This window comes from Gastrolobium bilobum, unplaced genomic scaffold, assembly GCF_033153095.1.
Source record: "Gastrolobium bilobum isolate Gb01-03AN ecotype WA unplaced genomic scaffold, APGP_CSIRO_Gbil_v1 utg5188, whole genome shotgun sequence".
NCBI classification, from domain to species: domain Eukaryota; kingdom Viridiplantae; phylum Streptophyta; class Magnoliopsida; order Fabales; family Fabaceae; genus Gastrolobium; species Gastrolobium bilobum.
Genome location: NW_026899969.1, coordinates 659,324 through 676,434, shown reverse-complemented (window position 1 = coordinate 676,434; position 17,111 = coordinate 659,324). Strand labels below are relative to the sequence as shown.

The following is a 17,111-nucleotide window of genomic DNA, read 5'->3' as shown; positions in this document are numbered from 1 at the left end:
CATCCTATCTTTATTTCTCACTAAAAAATCTCATGAAATTCACATCAATATAAAATTAATTAAAATCGTTAGATTTTTGAACATCATAAAATTAATTTTACTCTATTTAAAATTCTAATTGAATATATATTAAGATTTGTACAAATTCTAAAATAATCTTTTAAAATCTTAATTGAATATGCATAACTTTTTTACAATCTTTTAAAATCTTAATCAAATCCTAATCAAAAATTTTATCCAAAAACAATTCATTGAAATTCTTTAAAATCCGAACGAGAATTGGTTTTTTTACCTAAGGAAAAACTCATTCAGACGTACCCTTAAAAGTGAAATTGAGGGACCGAGTTCCTCCGATAGGTGTCATAGTCAAACTGACACGCTAGCGTTTTGGAGAGACTTGCCGTCTCCACATTCCACAGAGGAAACCCATTACGATTTCTATTTTGCTTCGGTCCTTAAATTGAAAAAAACGAACAATAGTTTTCGCATATTCGTGTTTCTCCTTCTCATTTTGCGTGAAATTCACGATGATCTCGACGATGATAGTCTCTGAAACAGTCACAGTAACCGCCGCGGTAGGTCTCCGCGTCCTTCCAAGCTGTCAATCCAGCTGTAACTTTTCCATCGCCGATTCCGGTACCGAGCAGATCTCGGCGATGATTATGCCTTACGATGCTGTGGCGCCGCCGCCGGTGAAGCCCGCTGCGTACAAGGTGCCTCGTCGTCGGACTCTTCTCCGGAGAAAACGGCGAACCAAACGCAGGTTGTCGGATGATGGCTCTGGTGACGCCGGTGATGAGGGGTTCTTTTATGGTGACGGTGGTGATGGTCCTTTTGGCGGCGGCGGCGGTGGTTTCGGGGGCAGTGGCGGTGGCGGTGGTTGGAATGATAATAGATTTGGGGACGGTCATAATTGGGATGAACCGTCGTTGCCTGATCCTGCGTTCGATTTCGTGTATCAGGTGCTCTCGTGGATTATGCTCTCGAATTGCTTGCATTTTTCGTTCAAGAAGATTGTTCGAATTGTTGCGGATTCTGCTAGGGAAAAGGTTCCCGCGAGATTGGCTCCAATTTGCTGATTTGGTACCGTTGGAATGCATTCGTTGGTCAAATCCTCAAATCAATGCTTGTTGAAAGGTGGTGATTGGGCATTGCTTCCCTGTTTGATTATGCATTTACTGTGAATATTGTATATAATTTATCATTTAATATCTAATTCCATGGAAATTTCTTTACTGCTTTTATGGTTGCGTTAGTGATTTCTCTCCCCCCCGCGCGCGCTTAATTGATAGTTTGGGTACATAGACTCGTTTGTCGGATCTAAGTTCTAAGCATTACAATTTAGCAATAGTTTAGAGGAAGAAACATGATTCTAGTTGAGTTATTGATCATTGCTACATTTGGGGTGGTCAATGTAAGTACTGAGTGCAAGGAATGCCCTTTTATAAGTTAATACCATGGAGTGGCGAGAGATTTTTCGATGTTACTTGGTGATAGGTTCAATTATCCATCCAAGTCATGGTTGCATTACTCCTCAACATCTCTTTTTCTATGCCAACCTTATGTACGGTGCATAGCGAATAGAATGTAGAATTTTTTATATGATCGAAGACACGATAGAGAACTCATTGTGCTTCTGTTCTGCTCACAGTGATTTATCTGTAGAACTTGGATTGGGTTGTTTACAATTTGATTTTCTATTCACTATTTATCTATTCAAATGGAATGATAGATGTGTTTTTATGCTTGCCCACAAATGTTTCTTCCAGACTTGTGTCAAAAAGAGGCATCTAAATTATATTTGTATGTTTTTGCTTCTTTTGCATTGTTCTTTTTGTTGGTTGTTTTATTAGGTTGATCTTTCCTGAGTACCATGTTGGGGAAATCTCCCATCTCCTTTATGTCTTGAACATTCCCAGTGCCTTAAAAAATGAAGACACCCAGGTAACAAATGCAAACAATTTAGAGATGATTAATGATATTAAAGAAAACTTTCTGTGTCAAAATGATGAAATTGGTTGGCAGGAGTAATTGAAGTTATTCACTGAAGTTATTCACTGTAGGTGTTATTTGACTGAAGAAGTTACGTTGTATCTTTTTGCAAACTATATGTATAATAACAATACTGATAGATAGTCTATTAGCGAGTTTATGTCGGGGGATAAAAATATTGTTTGTATTTATTTAGTAGACTAATTTGTTTACGGTGCCTAAGTACTTAGTGGGACTCTGGGAGAGATTGATGTTAGCTGGCCTTTGATGTTTATTTTGGTCATATTTTGCTTTATTTTGAATTTATCCAGAGAGTAGCGCTAGGGCAAACCTGTACTGGAATTGCAATAGTTGGGTTAGAACTGTAAGGGGGTGTTTGGAAGTTAGGAGGGGGGATGGAAAGGAAATGAAAGAAATAAAAAAAAAGTAAGGGTAACGAAAGGAAGGCTTACCTTCGTTTCGGGTTATTCGGGTTATATATTCATAAGAAAAAAGAAAGGGGTTTATGTTGCTTAATTCCAATTTTTTTTTGCAGATTAGTCCGATTCGCGAGAGAGAAAGTGAGATGAGGAAATAGAAAAAAACAAAAAAAAAAATGTGGTTCACACATCTTTATTGTATCAGCGATAGTTATCACTAATCTTATAATACACGATACGGTTTATAAGCATAGTGATACGTGTCGTAGGGTGTATCAGATTTGATACTGTATTTTATGATACGATATAAAAGTTAAATGAAATTTTTTAATTTTTAATATTAAACAAAAAATAAAGATTTGATTTGCAATTTATATATATATTATATATATATATATATATATATATATATATATATATATATATATATATATATATTTGGAAATATTTCATCGGTTCATCGCTTCGCGATTAGTCCGATTCGGGGCGGGTCCAGGATTAAGGCTTTAAATCTCTCCCAAAGGTGGTACTGAGGAGGTTCGAACACATGCCCTCACCCCCCACCTGCTCAGCTCCCATGCGCCAACTGAGCTACCATCATTTGGTATATATATATGTTAAAGGATCTTTTTGGAAGAGAATGATGGATTAGTTATGTCAGTGATAGATATGTTGATGGTGATAATAGTGATAATATTAGTATTAATTATTGATGAGTAAGAGAATAACTGGTTTACACTTTAATTACTTGTGTATTTTGTTTATTGGATCCTTTTGGAATTTAGATTTATATGATATTCATTATATTATATATTTTTAAATTATTTTTTATTATATTTCTGTATCTTACGATTCATGATATACGATACAAAAAATGGGTCAAACAATATATGATACGTATTACGATTCTACAACCTCTTGGGTTCAGTTGCAAATATTTTTTGGAGTGCAGTAACATAAGAGTTGTAAACCCCAAAAGGAAATGGAGGGTTACTTCAATTAAAATATGATTAATTATAATATACATTTATGATTTTATTTTTTTAACTTATATAATACACTTTTTCTATATGAAGTTTTTTGAAAAATTAAAAAGAATTATCTCTTTAGATTTTTCTCTCTCTAAATTAACTTGTAAATAAGATTGAAATGTAATTTTTAAATTAAAATATAGATAAAAAGTAAATTGAGTTGTTATTGTTTGAAAACTTCTTAATTTGCCAAAACATATAAAAAATATAAGTGTGGTATAAAGCAATAAATCAGAGTGTTCATGGACCATCATAGTTGCAATGCTGTGGAATTAAATTTGATGGTTTGATTAATTATTGGTTAAAATCATATAATAAAGAATAATAGTTTTGAAAGTAAGCTATTCCAATAAAGTCTTGAAAATATGTCTTGGCAGAGTTTTGAATTGTAGAAAACAGAATTTACAGACTGAAGTAAGCAAGAAGAAATAACCCGAGCTCCCCACCGAAAGTTCTTTAGTGTTTTTTTATCGGCACAAAGATCTCCTTAGACGAGTCATACACACTTGATTTAAAGTTGAAGTCTTTCTTTGGTTTGCAGTAGGTCGGTTGTTCATATTCTTCTTGGAATAGAAGCGGATGGGTACATGCAAGATATTTTGACACTCAAGTCAATATTTGAGTTAGTGAATAAGTGTAAATGTAGATCCAATCAGAAAAATGAGATTGCCTTATGAGATGGCGCCAACCTTTCAAATTCACTAAGGTGACTATGAACAAATTTTTAGTGCAATGAAAGGGTGGTATTATAATATGAATTTTGAAGAGAATATAGTTATAATATTAAAGTTTTTTTTTTCATATTAGCTATCAAATTTTTAAAAAGTTTCTAAAGAGAGAGATAAAAAATAATTTTAATATTATAACTATTTATTCTATGAAATACATGGTTATCATATCACTGTTTCACTGAGTACTAGTGCAACGGTTGTACTAAAAAATATACAGTGTTTACGAATCTTTCTATGTTGTGCGTAGAGGTGATAAAATTGGCGGTCCACATCGTTTTTGAAAATGAACTAAAAAACTCGAGCGAAACAAGTTGGTCCGCCAGCCCGAACTTATTTTATATTAACCCAAAAAAGATGAGCCAACCCATTCAGCCCCGCTTTTGAGAGTGGCCTATAAAACTTAGCCCATCTCCCCCTCATTTAATGGGCGGGCCGAGCCAATTTTGGTGCCCTTGTTGTGAGATATCGATGTGGTACAAATTTTGTATTTGATTTTCTCTGATTTTTTAGATTCTTTGTATTCAGCCTTGTAATAATAATCTAGAATAGTTTTGAATTTTTTTTAAAAAAAAAAGAAACAAAGAATAGTTTTAAACTAATTATTACTTAAAAGTAGTCATTAATTGAATTTCCTAATATATATATATATATATATATATATATATATATATATATATATATAGGAAAAAATGAAAATAAAGTGACTGGACGGTCCAGTGCACTAAGTTCTCCCGCAAGAACATAGCACAAAAAATATTATAATGGTGTTCTCCCGGGAGAACATAGTTATAATTTTTACTATACTGTGTTCTCGCGGGAGAATATAGTGCACCGGATCGATTTTTACATCCAGTCACTGTATACTCACTAAACCCATATATATATGTGTGTGTGTTAGGATCATTTTACATTAATGTAAGTTACACTCTCAATCTTGATCGTTGATCCCACTTATATCTAAGAGCTCCAATTTTTTAGTAATGTGAGCCATTGGATACAAGTGGATTAATGCTCAAGATTGAATGTAAGGCTTCTAACTCTTACACCGGTGTAAGAATATCCTGTCCCTATATATATATATATATATATATATATATATATATATATATATATATATTAATAATTATTTAATAAATGCCATATAATAAATTATCCCCGTGCTATAACAAAATTTTAGAATTTAAGATACTAGTTTGGGAAAATAAACCATATATTTTATGGAAGGGGTTATATTTACGTTAAAAAAGTTTTTCACCCTTACAATCAATTTAATCACCGTTGAATCAAAATTAAATCTAATGACTCACTATCAATTATTATAATCCTAGTGTTTTAGCTTGTCATTCTCTCATCTTCATCTTCTTTCTAGGTCCGACTAGGGGTGTTCGCGGTTTGGATTGAATCGATTTTAGAAGAAAAATCATTCGATCCAATCAGTTCGGTTTAATCATATAATCATTCATTCGGTTTGGATTTTTTTTCAAATCCGATCCGATACAATCCAATTTTATTCGGTTTGAATTGGATTGATTTTCGATTTTTTTAAAAGCCTAAGATTTGAATGATGATTATTGTGCAAATAACATATATTTTGTATGTATTGGTTTTGTAAAGTTTGTATGATGATTATTGTGCAATCTAGAAGCATTGTGCAATAAAAAATTGAATTATTATCTTTTACCTCCCACAAAAAATTTATAATATAGCTGCCTGATATACGAAGTAATCCAAATTTTCATCCTATAGAAGAGTTGTTGTACAACAATAGTAATAAAAATATATTATGTATCTTACTAAAAAAAAGCATAACATAGATTAAGCACAACCCGCTTTCTCCAACATGATAGATTAATGGGTATTAGATTTAGAATTTTGCTATATGGCTTTTGGGCTATGATTAGGGAAAAGCCCAAGTAGGTAAATGGTAAGGTTGGAGAATCATTGGATCGGTTTGGATTGGATCGATTTTCACCCACTCATCTAAAGACCAATTCAATCCAATTAAATTTTGTGATTTTTTTTCGATTTTTGATTTTCAATTTTTTGATTTTCGGTTAATTTAATTTTCGGTTCAGTCACCGCGATTTAAATCTGTTTGGATCGGTTGATGAACACCCTTAGGTCCGACAACCCTCTCTCCATTCTCTCTATAGGTATTCTAATTGCACATCACAGACTGATAAATTCGTCTCTCGCGCTCTATCAAAAATGCATGTTTATTCCTATTTTCCATTTTTTATTAAAAAAAAAAAACTCCCCATTGCAAATGGTGCGGTGCATAAATTTATTTATGAAAGAATCACCAACCCATAGAAGCAAACACGAAACCTTCAAAAACCCATAAGGAAAATCCGTTCAAGGGCATAGCGACCATGCCATAAGATAACCCGTAGAAGCAAACACGAAACCTTAAAAAATGCATGTTTATATATGCTTTAATGTGTCTCATATTATACATATTATTGGAGATAAAATTATCTCTGCATACACATATATACAAAAATTTGAAACCCATATATATATTTTTTGTTCTTTCTTATCTACATCTGAAGCCCACTCTCTTCTCCTCAAGGACCTTAGTTTACATCATTATCATAAAAAACACACCTTATATTAATATATGAGATATGTTATTCTATCTACTCTTATTTTGTCTACCTCTCTCAACACCGTTAAATTACAATCTCATCCAATGATAGAGATTTAGCGTATAAAATCAACCCTTTTACCTATTCCTCTTTTCCACTGCCCTCATCCTTTTTTTCTCTTCTCCTTTTCTCTTCCTCGCTGCGGCATCATAACACTGAAACTATCTTGCTATTTCTGTACACCAAAGCGATTTTGAATAAATATATATTGATATGTTTTATTTACGAACCACGAGAAAGGATCGTCCAATTTATCTAAAAACAAATAATATAACGGAAGAAACAAGAAGGGCACCCAAGCTTGTAATTTTTTATACACTTGCAATTTATCGTCCAATTTGTCGTGTAATTTATCCAATAAACTGATAATTTTTCGTTCAAATCCAGAATAATCCTAAAAAATAATCCTTGATCCTAATAATCAACCCAATAAACTGAAGGGCAGCGAGAATTACAAGTGAACTGAAGGGCAGCGAGGATTACAAGTGTAATTTACAACTGCAATCGTCCAATTTATCCACAAAAATAATGTTTCCAAACCATACCCTCAATCTAATTTATCGTAACAAACCTGCTCTGTTAGGGCCAGATTTGCATCAAAGAAGGACTTTATAGTTCCAACATCTTTACAATAGTCGCTGAACAAATATGCCTAAAAATACAAAGTTTTAAAGATTCATTTTCGTTATCATTCAAAGAATTTATCGTGTTGTTTTTTGATTTTTAATCTGTCAATTACAAGTGTATCAAGAAGGATGATTGTCGCAGCAAAGAAGAGAAAAGAGGAGGAGTGAGAAAGGGTGAGGGGCAGCGAGAGAGAGAAAGGAGTAAAAAGGTTGATTTTATACTGTAAATCTCTATCATTGGATGAGATTGTAATCTAACGGTGTTGAGAGAGATAGGCAGAATAAAAGTAGAAAGAATAACCAATCCCTTAACATATACCCGATTTTCTTCGTCACTAAGAAAATTTTCATTCTTATCTAATTGGAAATTTGTTGACAGGAGGAGGAGTGATTATATATGGTGGTTCGCAGTAACCATCCAAATAGTTTTGATCCATGTATCCTGTGTGCTTTGGCGATGGTCTCAGTTATTCTGATATAAATAAGACAAATGTCGCTGTATATATTTTTTGAGGATCTAGAGTATATCAATCCGATTAATTCCAGATTAAATATTGCAAATTGATTCTTTGTTCATTATTATAATGTGCAAATGAATCGAAAAAGTCGATGATATTCCTAGTTGACGTTTATGTACTACAATGAACCTAAAAATTCCAACTGAATATGACTAGGTTAACTGCAAAATTAGAAGGATTTGTCCTTTTACGAACAAAAAAAAAAGGAATATGAAGTATTTTTCCTTGAAAATAAGCCAAGTTACATGAACCTGAATATTTTATTGTTCATGATTTATATGACGGAGACTGGATCTCCAATCTGGCTTATTAGACTTTATATATCCTTACACTAATAAATAACTTTTTTTCCATAATATATATTTATAACACAAAATATATTTTACACTACATAATATTATTGGGTATAATGCTCTCAATACCTGTGTAGTGCGAAAGATTTATTTATTTTTTAATTTTGTTCTAAAATTGGAATATTTTCGTATGTTAAGATTTTAAAAATAGGTTTATTATCAGAATAAAATAATACATTACCATATTATTAAATGAGTTTGGTCTCTTAGATAATTCTTATCATATAGTCAAATTTTTAAACAATATAATGCAAAAAAAAAAAAAAAATTCTTTTGTAATAAATCAAAATAAAATTTTAAAATTACATGCTAAGATTAGAGTGAATTTTTTTAAAATCGTTTAATATTAGTATGAATGACTAGCATATTTCCAGGGATTGATCGGGGAGATAAATTAATTAAATGTGCATTAATAAAAACTCATAACTGGAACGTTAATAAGGCATACTATGATTTCGTAAATATAAAAAAAAATGATAGGTACGCAACTGGACGAAATTAGTTGCACATGATGTTTATTCGAATTCCATCAACACTATTTGGTGGTATAAGTATTGTAATTTTTGGACTCACACTCAAATTCTGAATTAGTCCCATAAACGGCTCAAAGAGTCGAACGCGTAAAAATACCGAAAATTCTAATTTACCTCAAAAAGATAATCAAGATCGGTTTCCAAAAAGTTAATTGCACATGAGAGTGTGTTATACTCTTTCTACTAATTAAAACACACATAAGTTTGTACCAAAAAAAAAACACACTTAAGAATATTTTTTGAGAGAATATCGAGAGGTTTATTATTTACGAAAATAATAATAGATAATTGATATAGAGTTTAAAAAAGAAGTAAGTTTTCTTGAAAAAAAAAAACAGTTTATTATTTAACATTTTGTTGTTAGTAGTGACGTGTGGCCCAAGTTTTTATTATGTTTTCTTTTTGCAGAAACACGAAAGTTCACTGTGTAAGAATCTGACCGAAGTTAAGAAAGAAAATATTAAAAGGTTGTGGTGTCGCTTCAATCAAAATATAGTGTACTAGATATAGGGACCCACTATACGAAAATAGGGTTGGTTCATGCACCTTCTAAATCTTCCCTTTTTCGTTCAATTGTGTTGATGGCTAGTGTCCAACTTTAAAAGTATTACGAATTAATACTTTTAAAATGAATTAATTTTGGCGTGTAAGAAAAAAATAATTTTATATTTTTATTTAGTGGTGTATTATTATATCTTTAAAAAAAATAAAAAACACATCTTATTAAATGATGTAATAATAAGTCATAAAATATAACTCAGATATTTTTACGCCAACAATGCATATAAGTTAAAATTTATTTAAAAAATCCACTTTTGAAGGTGTCGATGGACGGTTAATTAAGGTTATTTTGTTTAATGGCAAATATTTTCTGCTTTAGTGGCAGACCAATCATTTGAAGACACAACGATCAAAATATCATATTATTCAAAAAAATTATGTGAATGTCATAGATTGGAATTTCTCCCCAAAATATTACGTGAAACATATGAGGAGGTAGGTATGAACACGTAGCAGTATATTTATGATCACATAAGTTATTGCACAGTGTAATAAGATTACGTGACAGACAGCGTGTCAAAATCACTATGCTGCATAGCATGTTACGTGTCAGCTTTTCTGACATGTGCTATACATGTTGTGCTGCATATCATATTATGTGGAAGTCAGTCCAGTGTTTTAAGTCTAAAGTTTTAAAATAATTTAAATTAATAGATTAAACTAAACTACTTAACAGACATAATTAAATTTTATTCATTAACACTTCTAAATTAAATTAAATTACTTAACAGTTAAAAATAATTTAACTTAACATAAAATAAAATAAAATAAATTAATTAACACTCCTACATTAATTTAAAATAATTAACACACATAAATTAAATTAAATTAACAATCCTAAATTAAATTATCTTAACATAAGTTATTTAAAACTAAAGTATTCAAACCAATATTAATTTTTCTTAAATTATTTTATTTCAAAATAAAAAATTCAATAATTAAAATTAGGGAAATGTTATATTACTACATTTTTTTCTTATTACCTCTTACTACCAAATTTTAACCTTTGATTTTCATCAATCGAACGAATATAACTTATTGAAAATTAATAATTAATTAATAAGTGTGACCCAATATATTATAATCGTTAGATTGACAGAAATCAATGGTTAATATTTGATAATAAAAGGTAATAAGATAAAAGGTAATAAGTACAATCTCCCCCCATAAAATAATCCTATAATTTATTAGACCACGATGATCAAGATATAGGAAGGGAAATGGTGGATTTATTAGATCAAAAATATTGGACTGCTGGGCTACTTACACATAATATGCTATGCAGCAGAACATGTATGGCCACGTGTCAGAAAAGCTGACACGTAACAAGTTATACAGCATAGCCAGTTTGACGCATATCAGACACGTAACGCTCCAAGCTGACACGTAGTATGCTATGCAACATAACGAGTTTGAACGTTGTCTGCCACGTAATCTCACTCCACTGTACAACGATTTACATGGCCGTGAATCTACTGTCATGTGTCCACACCTAACTCGTCAAATATTGTAGTGACTTAGGTGACGTGACATTTTGAAAAAAAAATTTACATTCATAGTATTCAGGCAATTTTTTGTGAATATCATTTTGATAGTTGTCCCTCATTTAAATCTCCCTTTCTTTCTTATTATTTTCTCTGTCTTTCCTTTTGCTTTCTCTCTCTATTAAAAATCATTTGCCCTTTGTTTAATACCCCGATTCACATGAGCTCATGCGCCATTATTTTATTGAATTTAAGTGTCCGAATGAGTATATCCTTTTTTCATTTCGTGTCCTAGATTTAAAAATATATACGATTGATGAACTTAATACAATTAACAATATAAGCGACTCACTCTATTGCATATTAATTCTATAATTTCGTATTTTGTAATGCTATTCTTCGCGGCCATTGATTTTGTCATTTTTCTTCTTCCATTCTTTCAGACAAAAACGTAAGGATGGAGTTTAAAAAATAAAAAATAAAAACTACTTGTGGGCATAGAAATTTCTGACCGTTCAACTTGAATCGTCAACTAGCTATGTTTCATGTTGATAACAATATATTATTTACTATAGCAAATGGCGATAATTCATTTGATAGTAATAGAACTGAATAAATAAAAAAAGAAATTGAATCTGAATAAATAAAAAAAGACATTGATTCAATTTTTACATGTCATCTTTTTCTTGAATTTAAAAAATTTAAACTTATAATAATACTAGAAGGAATCAACTTGCCCAAAAATAAATAAGTTAAGATTGAGTTATATATATATATATATATATATATATATATATATATATATATATATATATATATATATACGTACTATTTTTGAAATCCTATTCCTGATCAGTCACCCAGTGACGTACTAGTTTATTATCAAAATTGTGTTTTTCGATGTTAATGTGAAAAATGAATGTCAGAAATATATATTCATATTTTTTTAAATTTTTGTAAAATTCTATATAAGTTCTATTAGATAATTTGAAATCATTTTTTATAAGTGAGATTAACATAAAACTTTCCTCGAAAATAGTAATAAATATTAAGAAATATAAAGAACCATTATTTTTATATTAATTTCTTTATCACACTATCTCACACAAAAGCCCTTTGATGAAGAAGTGAAGACCTATTAATAATTTTTAGAGATTAATATATATAAAGTCTATATTTCTTTTTTCTCTTCTTTGACCCTATACAAAACCCACACACATAAATAAGAGATAAAATTATTTTGAAAAACATTAATCTGTAATTTTTATATTATATTCCCGTATAAGGAAAGAAAAAATAACTTCTACACTTATTTACTATTTATTCTTAGTGCATGCAGCATGATTTAATGTACACAGAACACAGGTGAGAGAGCTTGTCAATTGAAAATAATGTGAATTGTGCAATCAATCGGATATTGAATTATTGACCCATTACAAGAACAGTTGCAGTCGTAGTATATACTATATAGTAGATACAATTACTTAATGACAAGTTGTCTAACTAATTAAATACTATATTACTGACTACCAAAATAAATAAATAAAATAAAATAAAAATACTATATTACTAACGCGCACAGCAATCCTAGTTGTCACAAAGACTAAGGCCTGATTCATGCACCGACATACATGCACATGCACACACTTTTATTTATGAATTAAGTATCGGAAAACGGGTGCACTGGTGATGAAACATTCGACCGTCCAAAAACAAAAGAGAAGACGCAACACAGTATCTTAATTCTCTGAACATTTATATACTGTCGCTAGTTTTTAATAACCTTTAATTGAATGAAGAAGCTAAATAAAGTCACCCACCAGGCCACCACCTGATAATGTTTCCATTTTTCGAATCCCATTTTCAGAACGGATGACAGTTGGGCATAACGACGTCGTCCAGCATCCACGTGTCACTGTAAAGCGAGTCCCACTCACCAACGAACGACTGAGGCTGCTCGTGCTCCAAACCAAGGAACGATTCCAGGCTCGAGATTTGATGTTTCAACTCAGGATCCTGGACCTGGGCTTCACCAGTGAGTTGATAACTCGGCTGAGTTAACTCGGGGCTGAGGCACCGCTTCTTGACAGGATGGTGGGGAAAGTTGAGCTTGGCCTTGTCTCCGCGGATGCGTTTGGCGGCGCCGTCGTAGGCCCGGGCGGCTTCTTCGGCGGTGTTGAAGGTTCCGAGCCAAACACGTACACCCTTATGTGGGTCCCTTATCTCGGAAGCCCATTTGCCCCATGGCCTTTGCCTGATTCCCCTATACACATTCTTCCGAGTTCGCTTAGCCTTACCCTCACTTTGATTCTCACCATTCTTACTTGTTCCCTTTTCTGCAATAACTATTTTTTTCTCCACCTTCACCACTGCCACATTAATGCACACATCATTTCATTATCGTATCTCAGAAAACTTTCTATTTTTTAAGGGTTGGCTATTATTATATATTGTCCTGGAAAGGCATCTTTTTTTTTTTTTTAAGTGGGATGGATGCTGGGATCAGGTCCATTGGATTTTTTATAGCGGATTGTAATGAAGTTTTTATGCTTAACAACTCTAAAGTTATCAACTTGGTTCTTTTTAATTTCTTGTTGCCCTTTCTTTTCTATGAATAAGAAAAACGTGAACAAAAGAATCATCGGTATATTTTGTCAACAGGGAGATATTCTTACAATAAAAAAATTTCACTATCTATCTAATCATCCTTGCATAAAATACTGAAAAGTTTCTCAAGATAAAATACGATGATCCAGTAATAATTAAATAGATAACGATAATAAATTTTGTTGGGAGTAAGAATATCCTTATTTTTGTCAAATATTCAAAAGAAATGCCTCTACTTCACTCTACATTTCCATTCCAAATTTTTTGCATAAAATCATCGAAGCCCACAAAATAAAAATTAATAATAAGAATGAAAATAAAAAGAAATTGACAAAAACCAGATGAATATAACAGGAAGGCTAAAAATGAGAAATTCAGATACATGAACATGCTTTTTTAATAAACAGGAAGGCTAAAAATCTGGAATTTAATTAATGCACACAACCCCACACACAAGAAAAAGCATCTAGGTAGAACAGAAAACAAGTGATAGCCCTAGAATAACGGAAATGAAAGTATATATACCTTTGTTGTTTGGAATAAGAGACAGCTTTGGTTGATCAAAGTGGTGGAGGGATGGTTGGTGTTTAGAAGAGGAGGTGGCGTCGAAACCAACGAGGTCAGAGAAAGTGTCTAGCTCAGACCAGAGGTTCTCGGGTGTGAATCTCCTGCTACGCTTCAAGTTCACGTCTATGAAATCAGAAATGATAGCACCCCCACACATTTTCAGAGAGAGAGAAAAAGAGTTGAAATTGAAACAGTTATTGTCTTGGCACAAATAAATCTGAGTGAAAAAGGTTGCACTGGAGTCTACATTTATAGACCTAGGCAAAGATTACTCACGAATCACAATAACATCTCTGACACTGGACGCAAGAGGACAAATCAGGGATCACAGATTTCTTCCACAATCCGACGGTAGCTAGCGAGTGTTTTGCTCAATCAGAGAAAAGTTGTTACAGAATAAATAAATAATGAGGCATTATCTTTTTAATTTGAAATATATCTAACGCTAACTCGTGAAATGTTATAAAAATATGTTTTTATCGGATTTGATATTTTTCTTTTTAAAGAATATAAAATTATGTTATTTTAAGAAAAAAATATAAATAATAGATATTATGAGAGAAAAAATAGATAATTTTTTAATTTGAATTTTAAATAAAATAATATTAATTTATGTTTTTTCTTTCTTAAAATAATATAATTATATATTCTTGTACAAATATTTTTTCTATTTTTATCAGTTCATTATTAAAGTGATTATTTTAAAAGAATTTTAACTTTTGAATATTAGTGTAAATTTGAGCCGGCCCATTTTGACTGCAGTAGTTGATACCTTTCCCATGTTGGACTGGGGTGCATAGAGGATGTTGTCGACGTGGCGGTTTGTGGTTGGGTGAGCTAAACGACAGTCCAAAGCCTTGCAGTTTAGGAAGAAGTGACGCACGTCAGTTAATGGACTAAATCTTAGAATCATCTTCTTATAATCTCACCCTGCATTTCATACTTAATAACTACTTTACCCTCCTCACATCTGAAATTTTGCTTTTTTTTTTTTTAATTTATAATTTAATACAACTTATTTAATTTTTTTTTACTACTAAACCAGTCTTAATAGCTTAATATATGTTTCCTTCTATACATGGACAGTTTAATTTTTTATTCATTTTTATAATATTAGGAAATATTATTAAAACTAGGGCTATTATGAACTGAAACATTATTAATATATTTCACAACTTTTTTTTTTTTGAATAAATCACATATAACTTATACGGGAGGTAATTATGTTCAAGCTGAAAATGTTCATATCATGGTAAGACTAACTCCTTCAAAGAGAATTTTTTGCATTCACAAGTACTTAAATAGTTGAACCCAAGACCTTACTTAAGCAAAATCAAGTATATACTTGTTCTGCCTGAGGCAGATATGTCCGACCGAAGGTCGGGTGTTTGAAGTTGGATTTAGGGCTTTCTCTCTAGATACCTATGAACTAGGTATATTGGGAACAACTGATCACTACACACTATACGATGGCTTTAGCCAGAAGGGGTGTGTGTGTGTGTGCACTGTCGTGTCTTAATGAAATAGGGTTAGAGAGATCAGTCATACCTGTGGTCCTTAGACCCTATTTATAGAGATTACCTCTGGGCTGATTTGGGTTGGGCTTCTCGCTATCGTGGGCCTTCCTCTGGTCCATAACAGGTGCCCCCAGCCCGGTAGACTGAGTCTTCAGGTTGCCGGGATGCCCAAGTCGAGCTGATTGTTATGCTTTTACTCGGACATCGGTCACATGACTGCTTTATTACTTCGGCCTCCCTACTTGGCCTCGAGAGGGGAAGCTTTCCCTGGTTTCATCCGGGTTTACTTGCCGGGTTTAGATCGCGGCCTCTTTGGACTAGGAACTCGGTTATTTACTTTGGTTGTGCCAAAAATGATTGCACTTAGCTGCCATCTGACGATTGCATTGAAGTGAGAAACAGTTTCCCTTCATTCTAATGATTACCTTTCCACGTGCTTCCCTCCAACAGGCACAACGTGTGGCATCGTGCGTTTTTTTCCGCTGGCATTTAATGCTCCTACCGAAACGTCCCTCAACTGTCTTGTCCACCCTGCAATTACTGTAATGCCCCTGCCCTTTGACTTTCGCGGGTTTAACTTTTCGATTTCACGTTTGCTCATATTACCACCCTCAATCTTCATTTCATACCATTTGTCTCGAATCGTCTGGCAGTATCCAGAGCATTTATCTTTCGCCATTCACCAGAGCATTCTCCCTCAACGTTTTCTAGCTCCCACGCTCGTCTATCGCCAGCTTCTTCGACACCCTTCCCCGCAGGTATTTTCTTTCACCCTGGCTTTCTTTTCTGGCATACTCTATTAACTTTATATTTCGCCTACGGCTACTGGATTTGCAATGCCTTTCTTTATTTCAGACTTATTTACCTGCTTGTTCCTATGCATGTGCTTATCTGTATGTGTGATGCATTATATAGCTCTTGCATGATTACATCTTCTGTTCTAGTCTTGCACTGTCTATACAAGCTTATCTGTTGTTTGTTCATTTCCTGCACACCCTGCTTTGACTAGTTTCTGATATGGGTGAGAGAAATTATACCATTCAAGAAAGACCCTATTGCCCCCGCATCTTCGGTCGTGGTGATGAAATTGATGCCGAAGAGGAAAGACGACACTCGGAGGAAGAGGAAAGGTTCATTCAGAGCCTACCGCCTGGTTCGAGGTACTGGTTGTATGGCAAACCTCGAACTGAGGAGGAAACACATGCTGCTTTGCTAGGCGGCTATCGAGGTGGTGGCCATAGGGGAGCCTCTTTATCTCGCTCTTCAGTCCGTGGTCGTAGGGGGGGTCTTCGAGGTAGGAGGGTTTCTTCTGGTCCTTCAACCCGGGGTCGAAATGTTGGTCCCCGTAACTTAGGCAACCCATCCAGGGCAGCTCCCTCTCTTTCTTTAGGTTCTACCCCGGTTCACTCTATTACACCCGTTCCCTTTCCGAATCAGAGTGTAAGAGTCTCCTCTCATCCTAGTACTGCCAACCCTGAGCCCTGCTTCAATTGTGTATACCTTAGTGCTCAGTTTGTGGAGAGG

The 17,111-nt window shown here is 33.0% G+C and overlaps 2 protein-coding genes across 2 annotated transcripts; one reads left to right on the top strand and one right to left on the bottom strand.

Moving 5' to 3' along the window:
- Positions 1-393: 393 nt before the first annotated feature.
- On the top strand, positions 394-1,232 carry LOC133294564 (uncharacterized). Its single transcript, XM_061493254.1, has one exon. It carries the CDS (start codon positions 528-530, stop codon positions 1,077-1,079), a length of 552 nt encoding a protein of 183 aa, XP_061349238.1. The 5' UTR covers positions 394-527; the 3' UTR covers positions 1,080-1,232.
- Positions 1,233-12,687: 11,455 nt separating this feature from the next.
- On the bottom strand, positions 12,688-14,262 carry LOC133294556 (ethylene-responsive transcription factor RAP2-3). Its single transcript, XM_061493243.1, has 2 exons — positions 14,029-14,262; positions 12,688-13,265 (listed from the first exon to the last, which is right to left on the bottom strand). The coding sequence occupies exons 1-2, from the start codon at positions 14,225-14,227 to the stop codon at positions 12,760-12,762; spliced, it is 705 nt and encodes a 234-aa protein (XP_061349227.1). The 5' UTR covers positions 14,228-14,262; the 3' UTR covers positions 12,688-12,759.
- Positions 14,263-17,111: the final 2,849 nt, after the last annotated feature.